This window comes from Mauremys mutica, chromosome 4 (genome assembly GCF_020497125.1).
Source record: "Mauremys mutica isolate MM-2020 ecotype Southern chromosome 4, ASM2049712v1, whole genome shotgun sequence".
Lineage (NCBI taxonomy): Eukaryota > Metazoa > Chordata > Testudines > Geoemydidae > Mauremys > Mauremys mutica.
The window spans coordinates 103,503,272-103,517,410 of record NC_059075.1 but is presented as its reverse complement, the minus strand read 5'-3'; the positions used below and the strand labels follow the sequence as shown (position 1 = coordinate 103,517,410).

At 39.5% G+C, this 14,139-nt stretch overlaps 1 protein-coding gene across 1 annotated transcript in view; it reads left to right on the top strand.

The window, feature by feature from the left end:
- PIK3C2A (phosphatidylinositol-4-phosphate 3-kinase catalytic subunit type 2 alpha) overlaps positions 1 to 14,139 on the top strand; it is a 96,462-nt gene that overhangs the window by 20,716 nt on the left and 61,607 nt on the right. The window contains exons 3-5 of the mRNA XM_045013944.1: positions 8,752 to 8,852; positions 11,460 to 11,617; positions 13,290 to 13,410. Of these exons, the coding sequence (XP_044869879.1) occupies positions 8,752 to 8,852; positions 11,460 to 11,617; positions 13,290 to 13,410 (380 nt within the window). The remainder of the gene's footprint in view (positions 1 to 8,751; positions 8,853 to 11,459; positions 11,618 to 13,289; positions 13,411 to 14,139) is intronic.

Here is a 14,139-nt window from a genome sequence, read left to right as displayed (position 1 = left end):
CTTTAATGTGAAAAAAATTAAATTGGTTCAAAGCCGTTTACTATTTTCCAGTATTGCTAGAACTTTAATCAATGATTCTTGGCACAATGTGTCATGAATGCTGAGGCGAGGCAATAATTTAAAGTATTGTTGCATTGACTCATAATAATTCATGAAGATATACGCTTCTTCCAGCAACTGGTGACACATGTTTGCCGGGTGTATTGGTTTATTTACTTTACCTCCAGGAAAAAAACATTAGCTTGGTGATTTAGACTTTCAGGTGTTTCTGTGAAAGTACACTAAATCAAAAAGTGGTCATACAATGGCATTATAAAAATCAGTGGTGTCGCCATGTGAGAGGATATTACAGAATTAGAAAGGGTCCAGAGAAGAGCAATGAGAGTGATTAGGAAGGTGCATGACTTTCATTTAAAGAGATTGAAAAGGCTGAGGTTGTTTATCTTGAGAGAGGACATGATGCAGGTATACAAAATAATGAATGGGTTAGAGTATAGATTGGAAGCTTTTGTTGTCCTTGTCCTGTCATAACATAAAACAGGTGACAAATTCAAAACGGATTAATGTTTTTCCCACATTGCATAACTAGACTGGGGAACTCATTGTCACAGGATGCTGAGACCAAGATCTTACCAAGATTTAGAAGGAATTAAATATTTATAGGGACGAGAACGACCAAAGTTGTTGTTCTTTAAATAAAAATATTGGAAGTGAGATAAAACCTTGTGCTTCAAGCCTTACCTATTTTATTAGGGATTATGATGAGAATCTGCCTGCCACAAAGGTATCTCCCATCTGCCTACTGTGGGGTTTCTTGTGCTTTCCATTGAAACAATCAGTGTTGGCCACTGTCAAACAGGGTGCAGGACTTGATGGACCAAGGGGCTGATTCAGTTTGGCAATTATACCTTTTTTAAGTGGCCACATTTGCTTTCCTGAGCTGCCATCTCTCCAGAAAATAGTCTTTTACTATAGAATTCCTCATACTTGTCAAAAGAGGCAATAAAATCTCTAAAGACTTCAGCAGGAAATTTTCTGCTATAATTCCCCCTTACAGTCTGCAAAGTCATTTGTGGAAATTGTGACCACAGAAAAGGGGTTTAGAGGATTTAGCTGCAATACCAAAGTACAATTCTCAAAGCAGTCATTTGAATTTCATCATACACTATCCACACAACATCCAAACAGAACAAAGGTATGGCTCTTCTGCTGGATCTCTAAAATACTTGTTATAAAGTTAAATATATTTATAAATTTGCTCCCTAAAATCTTCTCCAAGACTTTCCTCTAACCATGCTCTTTCTAGAAAAAGTAGTATTGACAAAACAAGAGAACAAAATGCTTGTCATCATTAATTTTCTATTGGTAATGTTCGTGGCATCTCAGTGAGTATTTCCTGCTATTCTGGGCTGGTTGTCATATTTTGGAAGGCTTTTTCCCACCAGGATTCCCTCTATTTTGTAAGAGACTAGAGGTTTGAAAAGCTGATGTGTGAGGAGTAGAATGTCAATATAACTTTGTCTTGTGTGTAATTCTAACCTTTGATATCTGTGAACTCATTCTTCCTGTAGTCTGTGTTTAAAAACAAGGAAATTGTTTGCCTCTCTAACTTCTGTAGCCAACCCTTTAACAATGACACCATATCAGATATCTTTTCCCAGAAACATCAGGTTCATCATGGCCTTCAGCCACACTATTATGGCCTGTGATAAATCAATTGTACTTGTAAATTGGATCAATATTTTGATGTAAAACCTCTTAAGAAAACCTGTGGTGCTACAGGAAGTTTGAGACTCATTTTATTGACAATTTTCCTTCAGTCATTCCTAATACCTTGATTGAGTATTGGTTCAGTAATGTTGTGCTGGAGGAGCTGCTATATTTTGTATGATCCATAAAATGAATGTCTTGTTTACTGGTGGTTATCAGCAATCCCATAACATTTGTCCATAGGAACAGATTATTAACCCTAGTGAAACTTCAACTTGAATGACTACATTCTGCCTCCCTAAACATCCCCCTGGAGTTCCAGTGGGGTAAAGTATTGTTTGTTTGCTGTCTTAAACAGTTGTGTGATGTTACCAAAGTGGCAATGTTGTATCACATTATTGGAAGTGATTCCTGTGTAGACTGTACAGTACAGCTTGAATTGAAAGGTTTTGTCTAAATGCAAGATTACTCTTTTTGAAAACTTTGATTGTGGTTATAGCTTACTGGGTAGTGTTTTTCATAGAACAGGTCCTCCTCTTCTTGGTGGATTAAGTGTGATGAAATAGTTTTACTTAAGCTATGCTGTGATATCCTTGACTTGAATTCAAGTGTTTTTCCTTATTTGCAGTTTATATGACATGAATTGAACCTTTATCATGGGTTTGCCTTCCTCTTTGTATGCTAACTTCCTGTTTCCTTGTGCGTGATTTGGTATTGTTTTGCTGACTTGATCACCTAACTTCTAAGAAGCTGTACTGGATTGCTGAGTTACTTAGAGAGATCATTACCTTGAAGTCCAGTCCATTTTAAAGTTAAAAGTAGTTGCAAGTGTTGCACCTGCAACCAAGTCCACATTCCAGTTTTTGTAATTTTTTTTACAGTCTTTGTCCAATTTTCTTAAATTTTACATAGGAAAACAGGGATTAGTGAAGTCCCAAACAGTGAAACTGACTATAATGCTATTAAATGCCCAGAGTAAACTGCCTATTTTTGTTCAGTTTAGTCTGTAATCTTTCAGCTAAATGTAACGTGGTCACTAGTAACTATAGCTGGTTAAAACAAATTTGGCAGAAGTGATTTGTGGTCTCTTTTTAAGGTACGAGGCAAACTAATATATAAAATGTTTCCAAACTCAGTTTACAAAATAAACTATTTATAAAACAACAAAAACAAAACTACTATGGGCTTGTTTACATGGCACAGCAACATGAGTTAGAGAAGTGTGAGTGTATAGCACACTAGTATGCTTAACAAATAACTGGCGTATGTAGACACGATCATGAACTAAAAGTTCCTTAGTGCATATTAACATAATGCCACTTCAGATGGGTCAGTTAGTGCACAACAAATCTAGAAATTACACCCCTCTAGTGCAGATTGTTGCATCGTGTAGACAACCCTATGACATGCAATTTTGAGAACTGTAAACTTTTTGGTCTAGATCAGGCAAGTTTGGATCACCATGTTTCTAGTCTGTATGTATGTTAAGTAGTTCATTTAATACATTATGAATTCATAAACTCATTTGGTCAGGATTTAATGAGCAGCTGTTACCAATTGAGCAGGTTAATTAGAAACGTGTTTAACTCAAGATGCAATATTTGAATATGAATAAATATTAAGTTGACTTCCTGAAACCCTGTAATACATGTAGAAACAGTTTTTCATAGCATTTTAAAACTGGAGGATGCAATATGAATTACATAACTTAGATTTTCAACTGAGCAGTACTATATACAATGAGGACCTCATCCTCTGCCACAAACAGAACCCCAGACTGATATAATTAGCCCAGAGATGTTTACCCAATACCAGAGGTTCCTCTGGTTGTGTAGAGATGACTTTACCACTTGTCTTCCATGATAACAGGAAAAATAGGGTGTGGTTGAGGGAAAGAGGATGGTGCCAGGATACTCCTTTGCCACTCTTGGCTGCATTTCAGCCCTCTAGGATGGTTTGTTAGTCAGCGTAAGTTAGAGCAGCTCTGAAACTGTCCCAGCATAGACCTGCAGCAGGATAGTCAGTGTAAAGATTTATTTTAAGTTTTGTGAATGCATGTATATCCTGACCTGCTTTCTGTACAGATCTGCCTTGCCCCAGTCCTACCAATTGAAAAATGGCTTAGGCCATAATCGATGTAAGTAATTGGAGGCTAGCAGACAAGACATATAGTAAAATAGTTGAAAGACTGGCATCATGTGCACACTTTTTCTTGCTTGTGAAAAAATGACTGGATTAATGTTTCTAAATTTCACTGAGAAGCATTAATTATTACTTCCAGCATCAGTTTAGCTTCAATAGCAAAATGTCAGGATTGAGGCAGTTTAGGAAACCTTGGGTGTGGGAGCCATCTCTAAGGGCCATTTTAATTTAGGTAATCTAAAGTTAGGAGGGAGAGAGAGAGAGATCCACTTTGTATTGAAGTGTGACTATCAAGCACATTCCTATGTACTTTGTATGTCTTTAAACAGCCATCAGTTGGTAACTTTTTGTCAAACCAGAGATCTAGCAGAGAAAAGGTCAAGTTACTGCTTCTAGTTCCACTCCTTTGTTTGTTTTAACTAGTGTACAAGAGAACGATGCACGCTATGCAATGGCTCCGTATTTTGAGGTGATTTAGCAATTTTCTGCTAAAATTAATTGTAATTGTAATTTAAATATCTTGCAGAAAAGTAATCCAAACATCCCAAAAGGTAAAACTTTTCAAAGTAACTTCCATGTTTAGAGATGGTATAATACATCTGAAGTTTAGTGTAGTTTTTTAAAGTATTTCTTTAGATTTACCTTTCAAAGCTTGAAACACATTTTAAAAAGACATAAGTTACGAGCTGCCCCAGTGTGACTATGAGTAACCCTTCCCTGCCCACCAATCCAATGCATTACGCAAGTCTTTCATAAGGCATCCATTCTTCCTAAAGAGCCTTGAAAAAGATGGGGCTTGCAGACTGTTCTGGGGGAAAAGCAAATGTGCATTGTCCAATCCTGAGTGTATTTGAGTCCCTGAATTGAGTGGCCTTCCATTGTAGGCACTGTGTCCACAAATTTAAATGGGGGCTGCTAGCTTGGGCACTTCATGTGATTTCACCTGCCTTCTTGATAGAAAGAGAGGCATTGTTTAAGGCAGTGGCAGTGGTTCTCACTGTAAATGTTTATGGCTTGTCACAACCAAATAAACAGTGTGGACGTGGAGGCCTTGGGGTAGTTTTGGTCGGATCGTGCCCATTATTCACCCCACAGTGGCAGCTCCTGTGTTGTGGGGCTGGCTGCACTTGGCTGTCTGCTCTGGGCATTGCAACCTCCAGGATTGCAGCGCCACTCAGGTTTGGCCCCGCCCCCCTGACTGGACCAAATTTGTGAATGGATTTGTGACCTGGCTTTTGGAGCTTGAGTGCCACTCACTTAAATTTGGCCTACCCAGGCACCTGTTGTCATGGTGGCTGGGCCAAACCTGAGTGGTGTTGGGACCCCAGAGGTTGCAGTTAGGGATGTAAAAGGTTAACTGGTAAGCATTAGGCTTACCATTAACCGACCTTAACTGGTAACCCTGTGCATGCCAGCCAGAGCAGCCTCAGCCCTGGTGGCCCTGTGCCAGCCAGAGGGACCCCCGCCACGCTGGGGCGGCCTCAGTTAAACAATATAATTTTAATCATTTAACCGGTTAACTTTTTAAACAATATTTACATCCCTAGTGGCAGTGCCTGGATCAGGGAGGCGAGCCCAGCCAGCCCTGTGGGACAGGAGCTGCCACACGACCCTTGGAAACATTCTGGTGATCCAATTTGGGGTTCTGACCAACGGATTGAGAAACCCTGGTCTAAAGTGCACAAGACCACAGTACCTTGTTATATGAAACTTCCAACTAGTCTTTGTGTTGAGTCCTTTGAATTTGGAGAATTGGAACTCCCTTCAAGGGATCTCAGACACAAATAATCTTCCCACCCTTGCAAGTCTTATTGCTTGGTTGGGGAGAGTGGCCAAAAACATCATGGCATTGGAATTATTATTGAGATATAGATATAAAGATTGAGACCAATACCTCTGCCTTTCCACTCCCTCAGACTACCAACAAATAAGGAAGAAAGTTTTGAAGTCTGAATTGCTGATTGCAGTCAACCATCATTCTTTATGGTCAGATTTCAGATGAGTCGTTGGAACGTTTTTCCTTCACTGAGATCTGGTTTAATGACACCTACAGTGCCCTTTAACATAGCTAGTCACCCACAGTCTTCTCACTGTAACTCAAACCAGAAAGGATCCTAAAAAGTAGAGGAGTAGTCTTATTACCCTCCACATTGGATTTAGAAGATGCACTACTCCGAAGGAAAAACGTTTGGATGCCTTGATATGAGACACAAAAGAAATAGGACTAGTAATTGCAAGTGAAACAACAAATTCAAATTATCAATGCTTCCTTCAAAGAATCAAATCTCCTATTTTGCTGGAAACTCTGATAGCAAGTTGGTATAGTTGCAGGCTACCACGCTTGATATCCGAAAAGCTGCTTTCGCCATTAAAATAAAGCCAGCAGAGATGGGTATTTTGCAGTTTTTACTACAGTGTAATTTAACACTTCTTTAGAAGTCTGTCTTGTCTTTGGTACCATAGCACTTCTGGATATTTCAGTTTTGAAATATCAAAGGTTGGCTTTACACACACTCAATAACGTGAATAAAAATTCTTTACTATATAATAAATAGCATATTGCATCCACAGAAGCATAGATTCTTACAGGTAATGCCTAAATACACTGATAACAGTAACCCAGCAGATCAAGGTTGATTAAACAGGGCCAGTTTGTTTGTGTGGTAAGTAACATGCACAATTGAATGAAGAGCAAATGCCAATTGTGCATGTCTCTTCATAGTGTTTTTTTTGGTGTTTTTTTTTTTGCACGAAGTAGAACATTTTTCTGCTATGGCATGGCTATGTGACAAAACTGTGCCTTAAATTGGAATCAAAGGCATGATTAAAATAACTGGTTCAAAAATGCTACAGTGGCAGAAGGCTCTAAAGCTAAAATCCTAATAAAATGTGTAACTTCAACATAATCATATTTATACATATGATAGCTTTGTATTTAAATAGCTTTATCTGGTATAACAGATGGCAAAAATGTACAAGAGATGAACTTGAGATTTTTAGACATAGAGTTCACTAAAAGTAGCTGTCGGAATGTTTGTGCAGGTTATTACATGAAAATGTTGCACTGATTTCTGAAATAAACTCATTTTTATCTTCTTCACTCTACTACCACAAAAAGGTACTTGTATTTTAGACCTTAGAAGCTTAAAGTAGAAGTCATAAAATTGGAACTACTGTATATATGAGTAAACATTCCCATTGAGAATTGAACAGTAATGTTTCAGCTTCTTCAGGAGTAACTACAGATAGTCAATTTCTTCCCTTTCCGTTGCCTGGAGTATTGAGAGGAGTTGAGGAGGGCAAACAGATTCCTCTTTATCCCCATAAATAGTCTTTTACCTATCTACTTTTGAGATTGTGCTAGTAAGACCAACTCTTGACCAGACACTATGCTTAAATTCCCAGAGACCTGTTTACACCAGATCTTCCAATATTTCTATTGCTTGATCAGAACTGGTGTCAATAACTTATAGTCAATAACACCTCACCTCAGGCTGGAGCAGTGTTGCCACCCTCCTTAGCCTGAAGTCTGAATATGTTTCAAAAAGGTCAGGAGACCTAAATTAGTATTTGGGGGGGCAGATTTCTTGCCTTTTTTCTGTTCCATTTATGCTATTTAACCAGTCTGAGGGGAAACGTATGTCATCCCAAAATTCCCCTTCAGGAAGTCCTAGTAACAGTAGTGTTAACATACCCTTGATGCAGAAGGGTATGTTAACTCAGGCAAGGAAGAGGGAGTGGCTAGAGCATCTTTCTTCTGCTGGGGACAGCCAAAGAATGTCCTTCTGAGGAGACTGTCCACTAGAACATCCCCAGACTGTTGGGTCAGAGAAGCAGAAATCTTTAACTGGTGGATTCTAAGCTTCTTCTCCCATATGCATGTTCTCCCTTCCTTCCCCCAGGCCTCTGTGTGGGAAGGAAACCATCCTTTGCTGCTTGGTGCTTGAGTAGGCTCAGGCATAATAAGCAAAGCTTCTATCATGTGCTTCCTGCGGCTCCCACAGTGTCACAGGGGAGCAGGCAATGGAGCAGCCACGGCTGCTGCAATTATTTTCCCCAAGATGTAGTGCAGGGGTGGGCAAACTTTTTGGCCTGAGGACCGTATCGGGTTTTGAAAATTGTATGGCGGGCTGGTTAGGGGAGAGGGGCGTGGGCTTTCCCCCACCTCCTATCCACACACCCCTGCTTCTGGCCCCCTGATGACCCCCCTGGACTCCTGGCCCATCCGCCCCCGCTCCCAGTCCCTATCCCAAGCCCACCCCCAGAGCCCCTGCCCTGCGCTGCCCCATACAACACCTCCTCTTTCCTGACTCCCCTTCCCCCCCCTCCTCGGACCTGGGAACAGTATAGTTGAAGTAGACATATCTCAGATTGACTTAGAATCACTCACTTTGCATCCTCGCGGTGTGGGATCGATGGCTGCTGCTCCCCCGTCGACTCCTCTTCCACCTCTCGCCCTGGTGGAGTTCCGGAGTCGATGGCAGAGCGATTGGGGATCGATTTATCTGCATCTACACTAGACATGATAAATCGATCCCAGATAGATCAATCACTACCCGCCAATCTGGCGGGTAGTGCATTTGGAGAGTTAGCTGTTTATAGCCAAGATATGAGACAGCTATCTAAGCCAGATTCCATGCTTCCATGAGTGTTGCCTTTCCAATTTGCTAATGTTGCAAAGAATCAGTTCTGATTTAAATTGATACAAAACCAAGTCAATCATAACAGAAACATTGATTTTCTTATTACATATGTTTGCTAATATCTGTAAATTCACATTTCATGTAGCTGAAATCTAGTTGGGATACAACATTGCTTTGAGGTTTGACTAGTGATCTGAAGGTTTATGGGAGTATGTTTTCAACCAGTTTAAAGTTTTGTTTTATCCTTTAACTGTAGCAAGACAATGGGACCACTAGCCTGACAACAGAAAATGCACTTCTCCAAGATATTGAAGGGCGGAATCAAGAGCTGGCAGCTTTTTGTCAAGCAATTACCAAGTAAGCAGTTACTGATTGCAAATTAATTCTCAAATAATTAAATGGTGGTGTTTGCTGTCCTCAGGTTGGAAATAAATATCAAAGTTCAAATATCATGAACATCCAGTAATGTTCACAGGACTAGCCCTGCACACTTTGCTGCATTAGGCAAGCTTCAGTATGTCTTTCTCCTCACATCAGTCTGTTCTGTCCAACCCCTTTTCCTTTCTTTCGTTGAGGCATATTTTAACATTTTAGCATTGTTTTCTGTTAAGTAGTAAATGTCTCTTGCCTGCTTTTTTTTCTTTTTGATCTACTGATATGACTGAGTGTATTCACTTCCTGTCTCTTCCTGTTCCCCTACACACATTTTTCTAAAGTACAGGTTTTTCTTTTCCTTCTTTGTCTCTCCTTTTCTATTCCTTGCTTTCACTTGGTTTTTCAATCTCCTCTTCTCGAAGTTCTTAATTCTTACCTCTTCCCAATCAATTCCTCCCTTCTCACCCTCCCAACGAGCCCTATCTCTACGCTGGAAATGCATTCAGTCATTGTCGTTGTCCCCTGGCCCCAACTCCAGACACACAGGCTGCTGCCACCTCCTTCAGACAGGCATAAACTTCTTGAGGAAAGATGTCCTTGGCCTTTGCCCTCCCGGGCAAGAGACTTGAAATCCAGGCTGACTGCAATGATCAAACCTCAACTTCTTCTCTAATCTAGTCTCTCACCAGGGAGAATGAGTTGTCTATTTCTGTTTGTTACTGATATTGGAGAAAGAGGTATCTGGGAGCAGGGAGATGCTGCTCAAGGGGAGCAGAATAAAGCAAGGAGAACGTAAAGACCTAGGAGGAGAGAGAGACAAAGAGGAGGTAGTAAGGGAGGCTTTGTCTCTCTCTCCTCTTCTCACCCTTCCCCCCCCTTGCTTTTCGGCTGCTCCCTCAACCCTTCCTCTGTGACCAACTACATGATTTGCAGATAGGCTAGGGCAAGTCCTACATGTTCTTGAATCATTTAAGAAGTGGAACCCTGAATATTTGGTTTGTCTTAAGATCCTTACAATTTTGTATCTGTACTTCAAAGCAATCTCTGTTCTAGTTTGTTTTTGTGGACTGGATACTGCATGATCTCAGAGTCTGTTTGCTTTAAAACTATTCACAAGATCCTGAATATATTGTATTATTTGTAGGGATCTGTCTGTCTGAAAGATGCATCCAATTAGTCAACTAGTATTGCTTTAAATACTTCATTCGCTCTGGTCGCTCCATCTCAAAAGTGACAAAATAGACAAAGGTCAAGAGAGAGATGACAAATGACTAAAGGCATGGAATATTACTCTTCAGAGCAGGGACAGCTTTCTTTTGAATTTGGAAAGCACCTAGCACATTCTGGGTGCTATTATAATAACAGTGTAAGATTTTTCTGTATATTTAAATGCACTAAAATCAGGAAAATTTAGTTGAAAGGAAATTAAGACCTAAAAAGTAATGAATGAGATAGAAGTTGTCGGTTGCTATCATTTACTCCTTCTCCAAATACAAAAAGGGGGTATACCTTTATTTCATTGGGTAACTTTGTATTCTTTCTTCAGTTTTATTTACACAACTCATAATTAACCTGTGGAACTCACTGCTACAAGATACTGAGGCAAACTTTTTTGAGTATTGGATAGGAATAAGAATGTTTTAAAAGGTTAATTAAATATATCCGCTTCAAGACTTAAACCACTAACAGCTCTTCTGCAGGCTGCCATATAAGGGATTTCCATTTTTCTCTGAAGCATTTGTTGTTAGTCACTGTCAGGATACTTAACTACACAGGTAGGATACTTTGCTAGATAGACCAGTATAATTCCTCTGTTCCTAATGTCCTATAACATTGCTGTAATGTCAGCAAAAAGTTAGTGACTTTAAATATTCTGCCTAATTCTTAATGGCATTTTTTTGGTGGCTGCTTTTTACTGAAAATAGTTTACTTCTGAGAACATATTTTCTAACAAATGGGGGGGAAAAATTACATATACCCGGCTCTCATTAGCAATTTGGTTTACAAGGCTTAAAAACAAAATGAGCTCCTTTCTTCCTCAAATTTTTTTGCCCTTAGCTTATCTCCTTTTTATTGCTTCTTTATTTAAATTTCAGTGTTTTGAAATAATCGGATTTGAACAGTGTATGTCAGCAGTGCCAAAAGACTAAACATTTTAGAGTGCTTTGAGGACTTGTATTCCAAAAGTATTGGATTTTTTAAACTCTGAAAATTAGCTGTCTTATGCAGATGCTACAGTATAGTTTGCTCTTAAATTGTAACTTAAAGTTAAACATGGACAATCAGAACATTATGCAAATATCAAGATAATGGATATCAATGAGCTTAACATGTGAAAGTAATCTCTTGCTCCAGCCTACACACTAATTTTAAACTAGTTGCTCATCTGTTTGTTATGGGTAGTCTTGGGGTGCAAAGAGCAGATAAGTCAAATGTTTCTGTATCTACAGCTTAAATTAAGAATGAAAAAGCATTTTCAACTGCTTGTTGGCCTTTGGTACTACTTTCAGACAAGTCCATTGCAGGGCATGACAGACAAGGGACTTATACATAGAATATTTCATTAACTAAAACCCTCTTTGTTTACAGATTGAGGACCAATTTTCCCTATAACAATCAGCACACAAATCCAGGCTTTGTACTGAGTCCAGTCATGCTGCAAAGAAATATAAGTGGGGAGAATGCCAGTATCAAGGTTTCTATAGAAATTGAAGGATTCCAACAGCCAGTAACATTTACATGTGATGGTAAGTGTTTCCATTTTATAGTTCACAGTTCATTTTTGTAGTTCAACAGATTACTAATTTTTTTTAATGAGTTACTTATTCCTTTGAATTTAAGTGACTTCTGAAAGTCTTAATTATAAATATTGAGATGGCGCACTCATTCCAAACCTTACTTTTTTGGCACTTAATGCCTTTTCATGGAAAATTTTCCTTTTGGACATTTCTCATCCTAATTGTGAATTAAATTTTATTTATTTATTTTTTATTCAAATGTATTTGAAAACACTGAAAAAGCTATTCAGACTTCCCTCAAAGCTGTTTGAGGCTGTCTACAGGGTCAGATAGACATCCTTGCATCATGTCATATTCTGCTCACTTAAAGTTTATTTTTGCAATTATAAGGGCTTGAGATTTTGACTTAAATGAATCATTTAGGTTTTGGAGCACATGATGGCAGTCATCAAAAAAGTATGGATTCAGCAAGACCCTTGCAAATCAGCCCAATTCAATCACAAACTGTGCTCTGGGAATTAAGGTCTAACCTTTCTTGAAGAAGGCAGCAAAGGTTATGTCCCTTTTGGGGACAAGACTGCACGATATATTAAAAACTCAGACGTAAATATGGGTATTAACTTTTAGCAATCCTCGGTAAGGAAGTTAGGTGACAACTGCTGTTATCTGTCCTACCTGAACAAGCAGGAAATACTGAATGGCATGTGGAAGGAAAGAATCTGGGCAGCTAAGAATCTCTTTTCCCTGAGGGTTAATTATCTCATAGGCAGCAGGTTTAAAACAAATAAAAGGAAGTTCTTCTTCACGCAGCACACAGTCAACTTGTGGAACTCCTTACCTGAGGAGATTGTGAAAGCTAGGACTATAACAGCGTTTAAAAGAGAACTAGATAAATTCATGGTGGCTAAGTCCATAAGTGGCTATTAGCCAGGATGGGTAAGGAATGGTGTCCCTAGCCTCTGTTCGTCAGAGGATGGAGATGATGGCAGAGAGATCACTTGATCATTGCCTGTTAGGTTCACTCCCTCTGGGGCACCTGGCATTGGCCACTGTCGGTAGACAGATACTGGGCTAGATGGACCTTTGGTCTGACACGGTACGGCCATTCTTATGTTCAAAGGAAAATGGGTGTCAGAGCATTCCCCTGGTGTTCTACTCTGCAGTAGCTGAAACTGTAGACGCCTAGAATTTTTACATCCTTCACAAATGCCAAACTATACTGCTGTTGTAGCTGCTACATTTGGCAACTCAGAATGAGAACATATGGAACCTCAACTTCCTGTATTGGTTTCCACCAGCATATGGATATTTCCACTGTGAATAATAGACTCTTCTGCGAGATATGAGAGATCGGGTGCTTTCCTTGCTGTAGAGCAGGAGTTCCCAAACTTGGTTCGCGGCTTGTTCAGAGTAAGCCTCTGGCAGGCCGTGAGACGCTTTGTTTACCATGTACAGCTGCTCGTAGCTCCCAGTGGCCACGGTTCGCCGTTCCTGGCCAATGGGAGCTGCGGGAAGCGGTGGCTTTCTACATTATCCGTCAGAGCCGTCTCCTGGTCCCTTAGTAACATACTTAATTTTCTTCCATTAAAGTTGGGTCTAAACCAATGTTCCAGTACAATAAGGATTCCTGTTTGAGATGAAAATTACTGTGTGGTGTTTGGTTTTTTTTTTTTTTAAACAGTGAGTTCTCCTGTCGAGCTTATAATAATGCAGGCACTTTGCTGGGTACATGATGACTTGAATGAAGTGGACATTAGCAGCTATATCCTGAAAGTCTGTGGTCAAGAAGAAGTTCTACAGAAGTAAGCCAACTTAATTTTTATTAATGTTTAACTGTCACTCAGTTCAGAACACAGTTACTAGAAAATCTATCCATCATTAAATGTGTAAAAGTAAATTTGCAAAATTTGAATGTAATTGAATATTAGAATTTGAATATTACTACTTTTCCTTTGTAATGGGGGGCACAGGGGAGGAAGTGTGTGTGCATAGGTACTATGTCCCTGCAGATTCATTAATCTGGAAACTGGCTTTTCTGTTCTAGCATGTAGTAGAGCACAAAAGGCTAATACATCATATGATCAGTTCCCATTTCTATATTCATTCCACTCTCCTCATGAGAGTAATCTTTCAAAAGTTACACTGGTCTTTGAGCTTCTTCTAGCTTGGTTACAGTAGCTGTTGTGTGACTGACTGAAGTGGGGATGAGACAGTCCGGGGGGTGGGGAGGGGGCATTTAAAAACCTATAGAATTTTAAAGTTGCTTGAGTACCACACTGCATTTCAAAACTGTTAGGTACCTCTTTGCCTGTTCAGCAAATAAATGAGACAACATTTTTAGGTCTCAGTATGTCTGCTCTTCCCTGCACTGAATTCACTTTTTAACTTTATATAAATCACCTTATTTGCCTCTCCAGGGCTAGTTTTCACACTTCAGCTCATATTCATTCTCTTACCTGAACTTCCTGTTTTCTGAGCCGTCTTCATTAGAAACTGATGTTGATGGATAAAGTGCTGATTTAAGCAACAGG